This window comes from Gavialis gangeticus, unplaced genomic scaffold, assembly GCF_001723915.1.
Source record: "Gavialis gangeticus isolate Ggan-Ray unplaced genomic scaffold, GavGan_comp1, whole genome shotgun sequence".
Lineage (NCBI taxonomy): Eukaryota > Metazoa > Chordata > Crocodylia > Gavialidae > Gavialis > Gavialis gangeticus.
In genome coordinates this window covers 8236078-8253048 of record NW_017729012.1, presented here as the reverse complement: position 1 = coordinate 8253048, position 16971 = coordinate 8236078, and the positions used below count along the sequence as shown (strand labels likewise).

The window sequence follows — 16971 nt, the reverse complement described above, 5'->3', positions numbered from 1 at the left end:
GAGGGAAGGTTTAAGTTGGACATCAGGAGGCGCTACTTCACGGTCAGGGCGGCTAGGGTCTGGAACCAGCTTCCAAGTGAGGTGGTGCAGGCTCCTACCCTGGGGGTTTTTAAGAGGAGGTTGGATGACCACCTTACTGGGGTCATTTGACCCCAGTGCTCTTTCCTGCCATGGCAGGGGGTCGGACTAGATGATCTGCTCAGGTCCCTTCCGACCCTAGAAACTATGAATAGTTTAAAAATAAATTACTGGGGGGGGGGGCAGGAAAGACAACCTAGGCTTAGATTCTGAACCAAATTCACCTTTACACTCCAAGCAGTCTTACAGAGCACCGTTTATGTATACCAAACTCCATTCCTGCTTGGTGTTTAAAAGGATTCATACATTCCATCCCCCTCACATAATTAAGATTAAGGAAAAGTGGCATTGTAAGATCTGAAGGAAATGTGTCAGGCGTTCAGGGGCACGGTGACATTAGCACAGTAGAAGAGCTAGGCTTGCTGGTCTATTTTGACTGGAATAAAAAAAGTCTAAAAAAAAGATGCAGGCTCACAGAGAAACTTCAGCTGTAACTGATTTGCCAGGACATCCAACAAAGCTCCTCAGGACTTTTCCCTGAACCAATGAGTCATTTGCCCTCTACTGCAATAACCAGTAAACACTATGTGATGCAGCATTTCCAAAAATAGCAAACTCTGCAGAAGACGCAGCTTGGTGATGCCTCTGACGTGGCAGTGAAGAGAGCAGGGGAGGGAACGTGATGAGCTACCACATCTTCAATTCTGAATTTTTCTTTTCATACCTGATGCTCCAGTGGCAGCGGCAGCAGCAGCAGCGTCATCCATGAGATCTCCTTCTTCCAACTCCATATTACTACCATATTCCACATCATTTTCTCCAGACCTTCAGAAGGGAAACCCAGCAAACTCCAATTCAACATTATGAGGTTAACCATCTTCAAAAACCTGAACACTCCTGAAAGGTTTTATGGACCCCAAAATCACAAAAATTAAAAGGCACTATTTGTTACTTGACTCAAAAAAGCGTGGACTTCTGGCTTCAAAGCACGGAAGTTTTAGGACCCCATTTTGCCACCCTTCATACACACTGCAAGAATGTGGCACATTAACCATCTGGATTTGACAGCATCCTTTTAACTGTCCTACTACTGACAGGCTGAAGCTTGAGTATCCTGGTTCTACGTAGCACTTAATATCTTACCCACCGCCCTCTTAAATACTACACCTTCGGAATATACCCACATACTGTAAGAGTGTTAATCAACAAGAACAGAATTTTGTTCCTTGGAAAGAGCCGTTCACAAGATGAACGCAATATCTTTGGCCAGCGAACTGAGTAAAAACAAGTTGAAAATAAAATCAGAGCATTCCTTTCTGGCCTAACATCCTGTCTTTCTACTCCAAACTACTGTCCATCTCTTGGTCCCTGATCTGTCAGAAAGCAATGCAACGCTCCACCACCGTGATATGCAAAGTCAGTCCAATGGGAATGAACATCAGACCAGGAGACAAGAGGATAAAGTCAGGGGAGACTTTGCAATTCACTCACATTGTTTCTTCATCGATATCATTTTCTTCAGTGTTGCTTGTGGCTGTTGAACTGGCAGATGAGCTACTGCCACCATCAAGGTGATTTGCCTCATCCTCTCCAGCAAGGTCAACTTCCAGATCTCCGTCTGAGAGGTCGTGCTAGAGCGACACAACACAAGAACGTCGGCATAAGGTAATTCTTCAGCGCAACGTTTCCCTTCGCCCTTTTACACACAAAAGGTTCTAAACAGAAAAAGCCCCAACAATAGACAGTAAGATTGCCCAGCAACCAGGAGGACCTGAAAGTGCAGCACATGAGGTGTTTGCCTTGAGGCAAAGCTGCGCCCCTCAGGAAGCTGGATTTTCAAATTTGTCACCAATGAGTTATAATTTGGACTTTCTCCCTTACAGAAAATTTCTTTGCTACCACTTACCCTGAAGATCAGTGCCGTTTTCCCTCAATACCCATTAGTTGTACTTTTGTGGAGAATGTATATTATGATTTGGATTGCACAAGTGCATGTCTACATGTCTAGCTCTAGAATGAGAGTATATTAGAGAGAAGGCAAAAAGTTGAGCAGAAGATGTTTCCTACATTAAAGTCTTCCTGCTGGATTTTGTCCTCCTCCTCATCCTTGGTATCTCGCACAGATGCCAGAGCGGTGACATTCTCAAGCAGCACTTCTGAATTTTGTCCAGGTTTCTTTGGTCTTGCTTCCAGCCCATCTTCGTTTTGTGGGCTAAGATGAGTGTCCGGAGGTGACATGCCTCGTGACTTTTGGGTACGGGAAAGCTCAATTGCAAGTCTCTTAAAATATGTTAAAATACACACAGTAAGAGACAAGTAAGTTAGACAAATTACAAAAAGCGGCTTTATTTCACAGATTTTAAGGGTTCAGTATGAAGGATCGTGAACAAAGAAGAACCCAGCCCTATCAACGCTAAAAGTAGCAGCAGGTATCCAAATACGTGACAATAAAACCTCAGTTTAGTGGCCAGTCACTAATTCCACTTCAAAGAATGACTCCATATACTATAACATAGCATTAATCGCTGTAAGATAAGAATTTGTTTCAGGCAAAGAGCCTTACAAAAGATTAACATCTCCAGAACTGGCATCCAAACCCACCCCTGCTTACCTCTTTAAGGTTGTTTATCTGTTGGATGTAACTCGTCTGAGCTGCTTCCAGTTGAGTAATGTACCAATGTTGGTCCCGACACTTTTGGAAGAAAGTAGGTGAACGCACTTGGAATCTTAAAAAAGCCATAAGAAAAAAGAATTTACAGTGCTTGCAAAGACTCATCTAAAAAGCTTGCAATGCTTACAGTCTGGAGATAAAAATTTAACAGAGAACAAAACACTAGTACAATTTTACCAGGTGAGATTACAGCTTTCTGGAATATCAGAAGAGATCAACCCCAGAAGGCATTTAAAAAAGCTAAATTATCTTCTACCAAGTATGGCAGGATTATAAAGCATTTTGCATACTAGCTGGATCCATGCATATGTCCTGCAGTAATGGCAGTTAAGACTATTTAAGGTACTTGTGCTAAAAATGCCCTTACAAAGCAAGGAGGACTAGCCAATGCTCACTCAGACTTGAGAAGGGCCAGCCCCCATTGCACTGTGCTTTGTAGAAGTGAAGTACCTGAGCTAGCTCCCGACGGGTTAGCCTGGGTATATGAGACAGTATGGTTCTCAGTCTGTATTACCCCTAAACAAAGTGGACCAGGGGTTTATTTAAAAAACAAAACAAAACAATACTCTGCAGCGTAGATGCACCCTCAAAAGAAGAGTCTGTCTTTAAAATCAGATTTCCTCAGGCTTCGAAACTGCATGGAAGCTGAAGTGCAAATCAGCATCAAGTGACAGTTCCAAATGTAATGAAAGACACCTCAGCAAAACTTCCTGAAAACCTCAGCAAACCTCTAACCATTCTTTAATCAAATCACTGGAATGATTAATATGCAGGCTTTTTACTGATTACGTATTTCCTGGGGTTAAACATGGCTGCAAAACTAAAAATGCAGCAAATAAAAGAGAAGACATTAAGAAAACTTTTTCTTTAATCAGACAAAGGAATGAGGTGTGAAAAGGTTTAGGGTGTTGTCTTCCTAAAGTGTTTCAATTATAAATAGAAAAATGCTATTTTTTTTTCCAAGCGTTATTTAAACAATGTAGCCCACACAGATTGTCATGCTGTTCTTCCAGAGTGAGATGCAGCCACAAAGGATTTGACATTACATCATCTTTCAGTTGCTGGCAAGTTCAGTGGCCATCCCTGTACACACACATTCATATTTCTGATACATCCCAAGTGGTTTCTAATGGGAGTGAGTGGGACAAGTGAGAAATTACTTGAAATAGAAGGGCAACGTACCCATTTTATCTATTATAACGTAGCAAAAAGAGTTAGTTCTATATCCATTACAAATACTGCTCCCTGCTCCAACTTCCCCTGCACTCATACAGTGGGGCCCAAAGCAGGGAAATGCATTATCCCAGCTTTGAAAACGAGGACATGCAGAATCTTCCTGAAGTGTTTGAAATTTGCTAGTTAAGGATATCTGATATACACCTATTAGTGTCAAATAGTAGTTCTGCAAGTGACTGCTTCATCTCAAAGAAATCTATGTAAATCTCCCCCACCTCCTTGAAGCACACTCTCTTCAGAAGCTCATAAGAGCCAAATCCTTTTATTTTGTGACAAAACCTGTCACACTATTTTTTGAATTAATCTATTTTAATTATTTCCTACGCTGACAAGCACTTTCATGAAACGATGGCAAGAAACACGAAACCTCTCTCTTACCTTAGAATTACTGTGTCATTTTGTCTGTTTAAATACCCTTCATTGGCAAGCAGGTCTAGGCGAAAGAATCTGTTGTAGCCCCAGCATTCTCCAACTTCAAAATCAGAGGCAAACTCTCGAATGATGTTTTTAGCCGGGTCGTTGGTGGACTGGTGAACCATCTCTACCCGGTACTCATATCTAAAAATGCAAATTGAAATGAAACAAGAAAGCAAGCCAGACTTCACTATAACAAGCAAACAGAAAAAAAATGCACTATTTTTCTGAAGTTTCCACTAAAAAGGGTGATTTCACAGAGACTTTCCCCATGTTGGAAGTGTACAGCACATGGAACGATTTTTGAGGGAACACACACCTTCTAAGTAGTAAAGACCTAAGGCTGAGCCAAGAGGCAAGTAACACTACATTTTCGGACAAGCTGGAGGATTTACGTATTTATAAACTGAACAGCTTAAACAACAGCAATCAGGGCTCCACCACAACACTAAGTGGTAACGTAGCCTATTAGTGCTTCAAGGCAGGAATTCTAGGCCGCTGGTGTCAAAGGCTAAGTGTGTCAGCACAGATAAAATCTGGAGTCAAAGCGCTGAGTGTCTGCCGCCCTACTCCACATGAAACACAAGTGTGATGTGACTGACAGTAGACAGATTGTAAAGTGAAGGCAGACCTCTTCATAAACCAGCAAATTAGAAGGACAGCCTCAGACCTAACAAAGCAAGACATAAGAGCAGGGGAGAATCTCTGCAATGAAGTCCCCATTTCATGTTTTAAAGATTTGACAATCGTGTCCTTCCATCATTCATGAGACTTGCTCTTCCCTGGTTCTGTGCAGAACAGCACAGAGGAAACAGTTTAACTGACTGGAGACAATGCTATCAAATACACACAAAAAGAAAGAGAGAGAGAAAATAAGTTGTTCTCCCCCTAAAATGTCAGCTCAAAATATGGTTTCATATCAACTGTGCCCTTTTGGATTAAATGTTATTTTTAGAACTTTTAAGGAGAAAAAGAACCCATTTAAAATGTTTTATACATACACAACAACATTTCTAGGCTGTTTTCTCTACTTTTCGCAATGTATGCAAATAGTTCAGGGTAGCTGCACTGAGTTAACAAACCATAATCACTACTTAGAACATTCTTAGATAAGCTTTTTGTAGACACATGTCCTCTGCACGCACATTTCTTTGCAGGGCCTACATACATGTCACATAACACTGAGGAGGGGAAGCTGAGCCACGTGCAAATAATAAGGCCCTAGTCCAGCGTGCGTATGCAAAAACCACAAAATGGTGTTTTTTGGCCATCTCCCACACAGTGCAAAGACTACTGCAGCTAGTGGGGTACCACTAGTGTTAAATATTGGCAGAAGTTTTTAACAAGGCAAGCGTCCTCTTCCCTTTTCAGTAACTGTATTTTTATTCTTAACTCACGATGGACAAGAAGAGACGTTAGAAGGTTGCAGCTGCTGTTACTCAAACCTGTCAGCACCTCCTCTCCAGCTCTTTATATCAGAATGAGTACCCAGCCATCTCAGGAAGGTCCTTGCATCAATCAGGCCTTGAATCTTTCCTTGCAGGCCCCAAAATTCAATGACCGAGACCCTCCCCTTGACCTGAATGGTGCTACTCAGTTGTCAGTCTGACACCCCTTCCACAGCACTATTACCGCACCCTTCCAGAGTGGGCTCAGCGCTCTAGTTCCAGATTCTCTCCACTTGCCAAGCTGTGGTTTCTGAGCCTTGCAGGTCAGACTTTCACAGGCAAAGGAAGTTCCAAACACACCTCAGTCAGTCTCCCTGGAAAGACAGAGTCCCGTAAACTTTCTTGCTCCAAGTGTAGCCATGCTTACTCCCAGGGAATTAGCATTTAACTGCTGGCTAGAACTCATTCCCTGGAATATCTGCTGCCTCCATTTCCAATCTAGAGTGCACAAAGTATCCTAAAAACATTTCACTTAGAAGGAGATTGGTCTAGGAAGCCAATCTCAGGACTGGAAGCTGGGACACCTCAGTTTATTTTCAGCTTTATCACTGACTTACTTCTCACCTTGGGCAGCCCCCTTGCTATCTGTGTCCCACCTCTCTATTAATAAAAGGGCACTAAAGACCCGATTCAGAAGTCCAGTTAAGTCGATGGGAACCATTCCATTAATGTCAAGGGGGGTTGGACCAAGCTCTAGCAAAGGTACAAGGTTTGGATCATGCTTTATAAGGCTCTATGAATTCCACAGAGAATTACGAGAGACATTTAAATAATAGCCATTTCCTTACTTGGATGTTTCTGGCAATCCAGCAGACAGCTCCAAAAACACGGACAAATAGTAACCACGCACGACTCCATTTCCATCCTTTAAAAGAAATAAGGAGGTACAATTATTAATGGGTCAAACTAGTACAGGGTATAAGTTCATGATTCAGAATTAAAATACACAATATTTTACAGCCTCAGGTCAAAGCAGTCAAACAAAATGTGTTTTTACTGTGCCATGGCTAAAAACCACTACCGTAGCTTAAGTTAAGGTAGAATCGTGACACCACAGTCACACATTTTCCAAGTGCTAAACTCTCTCAGAATTTGACAGTTGTAAATCAGAATCATGGAAACTGCATTTCAGTAATTCAAATAAGCGTAAACTGGAATAATTTGGTGAGTGCCTCCAGTTTCTAGTCCTGTTCCTTTTCTGAAGCTATGCATTAAGAGGACAATAAAATAAGAGCAAAGCTTTCAAATTCCCTTAACCACAAATATATTGTAGCACCTTTTCTTCATAGCTTTTACCAAACGTTTGGCATGAACAACAAAGTTTAGAGAGAGCCAGTTTTCTTAAATAAATGCACAGCTACATTTTGGTGCGGGGGAGAGGAAGATTTTATAACCCAACAGCATTACATTGCAAAAAGCCCTTCTCCTATCCACTGACAGAAAGGAAAATCTACTGCTATTGTTGAATGAGTCTAAGCTGTATTTTACATCCTGTGAGAATCATGTACGTGGCTGACTGAATTTGAGACATTTTGGGCTCTTTTACACCTCTCCAGCTCAGTGCAAAACAGAACTGTGCATATGTGCGAACCCAGCAGAAGAATGCGATTCCATTAAAGTCCACCTATATTAGCTAGCAAGCCAAGCAAGCCGCTGTGGTACTCAAATCACTTAAAACAGGAAGAATAATTTTTCTCCACGCACAATTCTAATAGTATCCAGAGCTGCCCGAAAGCCTTGACAAAACGCGAAGGTTCAGCAGGAACGTGAACCAGGAACGTGAACCTTTGCTACTTTGGTTTAACATTCACGCATGTAAGTACCTCAGTAGTCAGAAGGCTGCACCCTCAGTGAGATTACGAAAAATGCCATACACACGATGTCTCTGCTGAAAATGTCAGCGATAGAGACTGCACAGGACAAATTCCCCTCCAACAGCGACGCCCTTGCGTTCTCCCATCTCCCAAAAACAATTTCAGCTAATTAGGATGTACATATGTACTTAGACTACAAATACCTCCAGGTATAAATGCACACACAATAAACCAGTTTAGCTGCAGTCCTGTAAACGTTTAAGAGATTATAGGCAGAGATGATGGCAGCACCTACTAAAGTTACCTGACACTTGTCACGCTAAAACTCTGTTTTTAGCGCTAATACAAAGTCCAGTGAAGTCAACGGGATTGTTCCATTAGCTTCTGTGGACTTTGGATCAGCCCCGAGCAGAGCTGCAAGGCTCAAGACATTCTTTGAAAAGCTCTCACTTTCCTTGAAAAACAAAAAAGAACTGTAAATAGCAGTCATGTCCCCACTTGCATATTTCTGGCAACCCAGCAGAGAGCTTTGAACAGAGACCAGTAGTAACTGCACACCACTCTGACTCAGTGCTTTGCAGCAGAATGCTTCCCTTGTAAATATTAACCACATTTTACAGATTAGGAAACCGAGGCAGAGAGAGGGAAAATGACTTGCCAGACAGTCACGCAGCAAGCTAGTGACAGAATCAGAAATAGTACTCGGGTCACCCAAGTCCTAACCCAGTGCCGTAGCTGTTGACTACCCTGCTTCCCAAAGACAACATCCACCTACTGCTGCTCTCAGTCCACTCAAGCAACACAAATCTGCACAGGGGATCCGAGGTTCCAACCCTACTGCCGAATTAGACAGCTTACAAGAAAAGACTGAATGATATATCATTTTCTCCCTGTGGACTTCAGTGTTTCCACAACCAAAGTTTAAGCTACTTGACTATGCAGAATTTATACTAATTCAGTAATAAAAGTCGAACAGAAAGAGCGTTTTGGTGCGTGTAAAACTCACTGGATAAACTTTTAGTCTCCAGCAAAGCCCCGACACTTGGAGAGGTGGACTGTAAACAGGATCAGCCCGCTGGCGCAAAGTGCTGTCAAGAGAGAGAAATAAAAATATGCAATTGCAAAGGGAGCAAACCCTTCCTGGAGAAGGGAACTTGCATACTTTCTATTCGCACATTAGGACTAGGCTTTTTGCTGCAATAAGGAAACGTAACAAAAACAAGAAGAAAACAAAACCGGCAGCGTTTTAAGGCTATCTGAGCAGTCAGGGATGAAAAAGGACACATTAGTTTTTCCAGGCCATCTCCTGGAGCCAATACTTTGCTATACTGTACTTTAAGCTTTATAAGACTGTTCCTGCCCTACAGCAAATAAACCAAGGGTAAGTCAACAGACAAAAGGATACAGGCAGACTGGAGAGAACAACTAAACAGGGAGACAATATTCATTAGTATGACAGGCTGGGTCTCAGTACACAGTAGCCTAAGCTTTGTCAATTATTATTTTTTAGGCAACATGGGCAAGGAGAGTTTTAAGGAATGTTTTGGAAGAGGACACTGAGGTAACTGTAGGTATTCATGAAGGGTGACCACACATAAAAAGGGCAACATGGGAAAAAGCGTAAGCGCCCCTTGTTAAAGGGGCAACCAGTGTCAATAAAGTTAATACTGAATGAGATGCATCTGGTGGGTGGGGTGAGAGAGACTGGAAAAATTTTAGGATCAAATTGGAGGAAAAACTCCAAACACCAAGTGGAAACAATATACTGAAAATGAAAGGGAAAAGGGAGATGGAGGGCGGTACTTGAAGACATAACTGAGGTCAAGAGAGGGTTAAAACAGAAAAGACTAAAGCAATGGGAGGCAACTTTTTTGGCAGGCATGCCACAAATTTGCCCCACATCTGCCCCGAGTGCCACTCTGATGCTCTTCCGCTGGATCAGGGGCTCTGCTTCCGGCCCCATCTGCTGCTGTGCTACTGGTCCCCTCCCCAGTCTGCCAAGTGCCACTCACACACAGAGGCTAACCGTGCCACAGGTTGGCCACCTCTGGACTAAAGCATGCTTGTATTGCAAAGGGAAGACCCAGAGGACAGCAGCAGATTAAGGAAGAGAAGAAAGGTGCTACCATTCTCTCCTAAACCTCCTATCAACCCTCACTGAAATAAGCTGTGATTCATCATCAAAACATTTTAGCTGCAAATATTACTGCCAATTTAATCAATATATTCTAAAATGAATTCCTTAATGTTGACATTAAAGTCTACAGTCAATCCAGAACAATGCAGGCTTGTACAGAACTAAGTGCCTGTGCAGATACTATGCAAGTATTCCTTGTGAAGTTAGTGTTTAAGCTTGGAACTACAAAGTTATATAGTTGCCATTCAGCAAAGTAAGATGTTTAGCAGCCCATTTCACTGGTGGTTACATTTGTTTCCTGTTTCTCAGATGGTTCTACATGTTGCTGTACAGCGATGTTGCTACGGTGCTGTGCTTTAGTACTTTCTTTTGCAAGTACTTAAGCACGGTGCACTAACTGCCTGTGCCGCGCTGTGAACACCACACACAGTTAGATTTTGCCACTATGTCACCATAGAGGCGCGCTATACCAAGGAACTGCACCACTACGGCAACATGGCTGCCAATCACGTGCAGACCCACACGAACGCTACGTTGCCGTAGTGCCGTATGGCGACGTGTAGATGCACCCCTGTAGAAGCAAATCAAAACTTTGATTCAGTTCCTCATTTGCACTTGGGTATCAACTGATTTCTAACAGGGAGTAATTCAGTGGCTTAAAAACTAACTGGTACAACACAGACAATTGTTCAGGACATATTCCTACCTGAAGTTTTCCAAGACAAAAGTAGTTGAGTCATAGGCTGGTACTAGTTCACTGGGAAGAAAACATAGGTGAGTTGAAGAAAGCGGTCCAGAAGTAAAAGTGGAATTTACAAAATGCTCACATCACATCACTGACATGCACAAGTATCACTGAAAGTTAGCAGGACAGTTCTAATTACTCAAACAACTCTGAAAAAAAAAAAAAATCACACTCAAGATCTCTGAGAGGACATCAAGGTTAATAAGCCAGCAATGCCACCACACTGTAGTTTTAAAGGTACAAAAGCATATCGTCTGTGCATGGGCACTGGTATGTAACATTTGAAATTAGAACCTAGAATTCTAAGGCTTTTTTCCTCCATTTAAGTTATAAATCCTTTACATTTCACACAGCTTGGAAATGAAACCAGAACTGTACATTGCAATTTCCTGTAGGGTCCCAATGACGTACGTGACCTGGTGTCTGCCACACTGGTAGTAAATTTTTAGAGCCCATTAGAGAAAAAATCAGCAACTGTTCTCAGACCAGAAAGGGTTCATATAAGCTATGTGTTTAGAAGAATTCAAGTTCCTTTGGGGAAAAAAAATATTCTGGGGAATATTTTTAAAAGTACACAATATATCTGTCTGGTTCCACTGTCAAAATTATTTCTCTCCCAGATGCCCCTCTAACTGACACACCTTATCTATTTTATATAGAGAGTACATATTTCTCCTGCCCCTATGTAAACTGACACAAAAACAGCTCAACGTGCTTAAAAGTCACAGGGAAGGAGAGCAAGAGTGGCTTAAAAACACCAGCTGTGACCTTTAGAAAGTTTACCATGATAGATTAGTTAACAACCAGAAAATGTAAAACTAGAGCCCATGTATTTATTTATTTTAAATTAAAAAAAATGATAACATGAAGCTTGCTAAATACTTCATGTTTCAGAAGACAGAAGACCCTACCAACCCTTTTAAAATAAATATTTATTTTAAAAAAGGTTTCTCAGTGATTAATTTTAAGTATTAGTTTAGGAGAGCAGCATAGGGTAATGTTTTTCAGGTTATTTTAAAAGCATGCCCCAAATGGCTTGATATGACTTACAAGAATTGAGGAATTCAAAATTCCTCAAAACACCAAGCCGTCAATTATCTGGAGAAATCCTGCAGTCAGCCAGCCTACTACACATACAGCTCTCTTCATAAACCCACACTGATGACTCCTTTCCAAAAGCAAATTGTGCCAGCCAATCATTTTTGCTGTACTATGTACTAAAGGTGACCTGCATGAGTATCTCACGAGAGCCTTACAATTATACGCCGAATGTCCCCAATAGCAAGGGCAAGAAGGACAATCGGTATACAAGCGAGTACTGCTTATTCCATTATACCAACTGGATCCCACTGCTCTGCCACCTCAGCCGACACTACAGCCTAACATCAATTACAAGGGAAGCCCTGATGGAGCATAAAAGGCAGCCTAGGAGGACGGTGAGGTGAACAAGGGAAGCGACTGCTTATTTTTAGCATATAAAGGTAAATCTAGACTCAGGATTCAGCCTGAGAAACCAAGCTAGACACCAGGAAGAGGAGAGTAATCCCCCCCACAGTCCACCACTGCTGGAGCCAAATGACCAAGCACCCTCAGTGACCTACCAGATTATGGGTGGATGTGGGGGGTCTCTCCACCAACGCTTCCCATTCCTCCAGCCTTCACAGTGCTGTACAGCAGCTTGTTCTTATCCTAGCTGTGTACCAGGCTTGCACATCCCCACATCCAGCCACCCTCCTGCACAGTAAAATTGCACCAGTTCAGTCCCCTCAGCTTTATACACCGGTATATGCTCTTACAGCACAGTTGGGAATACTCCAAGTTAGGAGAAAGTTTTTTTCCTTTTTTCTCCACTCCCAGCATTCCACAAGGCTCAAAACCATTTAGGTATGTAAGAAATTAGTCTCGTGTAAAAAAATAATAATAAATAAATAAAAAAAAACTCCACCTCCAAATGCTCTAAAATAGCCTTCAAGATCTGACAAATCCTATAAAATATAAGAAATGTAAAGCTGTACCTTGTAAAGTCTGGAGGGACAGGGGTAGTGACAAAAGATGCCATAGGCTTCCTGTGAACCTGCTGAAACATCATCAGGATCTCCGAGCTCTTAGATATCAATTCACTCTTACTGCATGATCGTAGCTGTGCAGAAGAATGCAGATAACACATTTCAGTGTCACTAAAGGCAAGAGTATTTTTAAATAAAAAGCATCAATGCAAAAGGTAACAAATACCGTAGGTTGAAAGGGGGACAGATTACAACGCTGCTCCCAAATTAACATATTTAAATTAGTTAGAATTTTCATTGAAAGGCTATTACAAAAAGCAAAAAACAAGCCAAAAACAAAAAAGACATTTGTCAATGATAGCAAAACATCTGGAGATGAGACCTGACCGGGCCTTGGCAGGATTAGTTTAACATTACATTACACAAGAGAGTGAAATACGCCCACCTACATTAAGACAGGTCTTCTATACTTTGTGCTCTCTTATCATCAGATATACTCGCATGCTAGTTCTTCATCCAACTAATCAAGCAGTATATTATCACAGTAAAAGACTGATGTGGAATGTAAATTTAGCTTCCCTTCCTCAAGTCTAACACACAAAGCCAGAACCTTTTCAGTGTAATAAAGCGTGTCTTTTCAAAATTAGATGACTCAAGTAGTAATAAACACTTCAACAAGAGGGGGGAAGAACCTAATCTTTTATGTCCTTTGAACAGCTGATAATATCCTTTTTAACAGGCAATGCTGTTGCAAAAATACCCAGTTCAAGTCTATGTCTTCATTATAATTGAGACATGAGAACAACATGCCTGAACTAGAAAGCTAAAGTTTGCCACCTTGCTCAGGAGAGAATAATATGTACTTAACAGCAAACACCTTTTGGACATAAATTCAAAAAAATCTATTATTCCTTAAAAAGAATAGGAAAGCCAAAACCTGTATATGTAATAAAAAGTTCTAGTAAGCTACAGAAGTCTCGTAGATAATAGATGTTTCTCTACTGTTTACCAAGTACTGAGACTCCCGATTACAGGAAACGTAAGTAATGTTAACTTTTTTGCATGACTGCAATGTTGATGACTTGAATTTTATAAAACACAACAAAGTCCTCTGAGTTACATGACATAAGGAAAATGGTTTTGGAATGAGGTATGAAGAAGAGGACAACAGAAAACATGCCCACATATAGTCTGGAAGAGCACTTGCCAAACTGCACTGGCTGCTGCTACGGACATTAAGGATGGAAAAAAAAGGCCTATAAAATGCAAGGGTAGAATCACATTTCCAGAACAGGTGATAAAATGGTTACACTTTAGACAGACATAGAGAAAAGGAATATACAGGACAGAGGACTTAACTCACGTAAAGGAGAAGTTCCCTACCACTACCCAGAAGCCTTGAAGATCTTCTTCCAGGCTTCATCATGCACAACTTATTATATAGAGGGATTGAGGGGGGTGGGGGGAAGAAAAGATTCCTACTTGCCCTGAGCAAGTGAACATTTTCAAGGCGAGCGCAGTCAACCTCTACAATGTAACTTGCACTTTCAAGTTGTTTTTAACCCTTCTGGTTGGAGAGAAAGCCTTCCAACTGTGAAGCGAGCAGGGGTAAGTGAGGAGGGGTGGAAAATGTCAATGTAATGACATCTTGCTACAGCTGCAGTCAGACAACTCTAGAGTATTTGCCATGTTGCAATCTGAACAAACCAAATAATTATGTTGTTTTCACATTATTGCTAGTAACTTCTTACTAATTACCTAGTTATTCAGAAGGCAAGAGACTACATGAAGAAGAATGTTCTGTCACTTAAAGACGGAAGCCATAAAAACATTTTTTGGGAAGGACTGTGGGATATATCCAACTGCATCACAAAAAAAAAAAAAATGTAGTCCTAGCCCATGGATAAATGCATCATTCAAAACAAAGAGAAAAACTGATAAGTCTCCTCATCTAGCTTCTAACACTTCCACAATGATTATTTTCCTAATCACCTGGTGTTCTACTTCCTGCAGCAGGGATTCCAGAAGTTCAGTTTCCTGGGTGAGTGATGTCTTTTGACCTGTTTAAAAGAAAGATCTACTGATGATTTTTCCAATGAAGCTCCTTTCTAGAGATTGTTCTAAAACCTAGTAAGGTAAAGGATTTCTAAATATATCAAGGTTGACGGAGAAGACATTTTAAAGGAAGTCCACTTTTTTAATTAGAGCTGCAGTGAATGAGTCACCTGAGGTTTAACACAGTAATGAAACATTCCTAATGTCCCAGAAACGACAGAAAAGGATTTTGTACTTAAATGAACTTATACTGATCGGTCAAACTTAACTTGAAAAATAATTTTTGATGTTAAAAAGTCACATCTTTAAAGGAAAAACAATCGAATTACATTGTTTAAATATAATGTTTGCACATTACAAGAGGCATTAAGACTGTAGCAAGACAAAATAGAAAAAGACTCCAATTCAAATGTGTTCGGACACAGGGATTTGCTTTCTCTCTATCAAATATTAATTAATACTTGTAAAGCACTTTGAAGTCCTTAGAGAAAAGCTCTTAAGTGCAAAGCATTATTCTGTACAAGCCAAATAACTAGGGCAATCTAAGTGGTTTAATAAGTGACCTTCAATCAGTGCATCTCTGAATCAAATGCTGCGATTGATTACAGCATTCAATATGGGCATGTTTAAGTGCAGTAATGCCTGATACCAACTTAGAAATAGCTTAACTAAAATAAAAAAAGGCCTTCATTTGGTAATAATTATAGCCTAGATTTCTGTTAAAAACAGTGTATTATGTTTGCTATCATGGCTTATTCTCTTCACACAACATACAAAACATATGGTAACTGTCAAGAGTCACACGTTAAGTAACCCTTTCAGGCATGCAAATTTCAAGCTATTTCTTTTGAACAAAAGCATCCAGGATAAACCTTCAGCATAGCGTGTTATTGATATTATAGTTAATCATTAGGGAAGTTCCTGTCCCCAGGAGTTTACAATCTACAACAGGAGTGGGCAAAATGTAGCCTGCAGGCCGGATGCAGCCCACCAGGCCATTCTATCTGGCCCGCGGTGACCCTAAAAAATTTAGAAAATTAATATTCATCTGCCCCTGGCTGCCTGTAATGCGACCCTCAATGGCTTGCCAAAACTCAGTAAGCAGCCCTCCGCCTGAATTAATTGCCCGCCCCTGATCTACAAGCCTCATTGTGTATACTGCATGACCAAAACCCTAAGAAGCAGTCTCACCAATCCAAAGAAATTGATATTCCAAATTGGGGCGATTAATATTTAGCTCACTGTGCATTCCTTTGGGTAAGTGAAAGCAAGTACTAGATGGAGAGAATGAAGTAGTCGCCCATATTTGTCTGAGGCCAGGCAGAAGGCAGGGGACATTTGCATCTTTACAGACTAACTAAAAAAGATATGTATCACATAAGCTTTTGTAAGTAGAGGGCTTACTTCATCAGATGCTGTGCAGGGACTGTTTCCACTACAGAGATGTTTTCCCCTCGGGACCAAAAGGACTTGACAGTTTATTCAAAAGATATGCACAGAAGCAAACCCAAGGATTGCACAACAAGATGTTTGCACATATATCCACACATCTCAAACTACTGTACAAGCATCATGTAAGCAAGTGCCCCTGTACTTAGAAGTACCTCCATCCTATTTATAAAGGGAAGAACAGAGGGAAAGGTTATATGATTCGCCCAAGACCAGTAACAGTCTGAAACAAATGCGTGTAGGAGTGCCGATTCTAAATACCCTGCTTTCACCCTCAGACAATGCTGTCTATTTACAGAGACAAAGTGCTACTCAGCAGAGAAATCCCATGCTGAAAGTTTCTTTAAAAGATAGGCTGGGATACCACAAAGGTAGTAAATTACTGCCATCAGGAAATAACACTTCACGCTTTGCATCTTCAAAGTGTAGCACAACCATTTGTCTTAACAAGGTGGTACACAAACTTCAAGTCACCATACGACAGTCTCTAATGGGATTAAAATGTAGTTATGTCTAACTACAAGTTAGATCACAGTAACCATGCAATTAACAAGTGGCACTGCTATATTTAGAAACCTTCTGTCTTCAACTAAAAGCCAGGAAACTGCTGCATGCGCAAGCAGCATACAATTCAATGGAAGAAAGAAACATACACAGACAACAAACCCATGATCTGCAAGTAAACAGATATTACTATTCCAAATTAAATTACTACAATGGGTCTGGATTGTTACGTAAATAAACAGCTTGCCCAACTACCCAATCATCCCAATACAGACAAAGCTTTTTGCCTCTTTCCACATCATTCTCATATTAGTCCTGAAACAGAGAAGTTTGCAGGGTATGTTTTAACAGACTCCAATATAAACCAAACTGAACCAAGTAATTAATATCTGGGAAGTCTGGGCTGTTAAAATT

At 41.0% G+C, this 16971-nt stretch overlaps 1 protein-coding gene across 3 annotated transcripts in view; it reads right to left on the bottom strand.

Annotated features, from left to right (window-relative positions):
• The window catches only part of TRIM37 (tripartite motif containing 37), a 51899-nt gene that overhangs the window by 19034 nt on the left and 15894 nt on the right, over window positions 1–16971 (bottom strand). For all 3 annotated transcript variants that reach the window (XR_002096292.1, XM_019511147.1, XM_019511146.1), the window contains exons 8-17: window positions 14542–14609; window positions 12559–12683; window positions 10505–10555; window positions 8668–8749; window positions 6636–6712; window positions 4364–4543; window positions 2690–2804; window positions 2146–2358; window positions 1570–1709; window positions 803–903 (exon numbers count right to left, since the gene is read on the bottom strand). Coding sequence is in view for 2 of the 3 variants with exons in the window: in XM_019511147.1 (XP_019366692.1) it covers window positions 803–903; window positions 1570–1709; window positions 2146–2358; window positions 2690–2804; window positions 4364–4543; window positions 6636–6712; window positions 8668–8749; window positions 10505–10555; window positions 12559–12683; window positions 14542–14609 (1152 nt within the window). In the remaining variant the exon portion in view is untranslated. The remainder of the gene's footprint in view (window positions 1–802; window positions 904–1569; window positions 1710–2145; window positions 2359–2689; window positions 2805–4363; window positions 4544–6635; window positions 6713–8667; window positions 8750–10504; window positions 10556–12558; window positions 12684–14541; window positions 14610–16971) is intronic.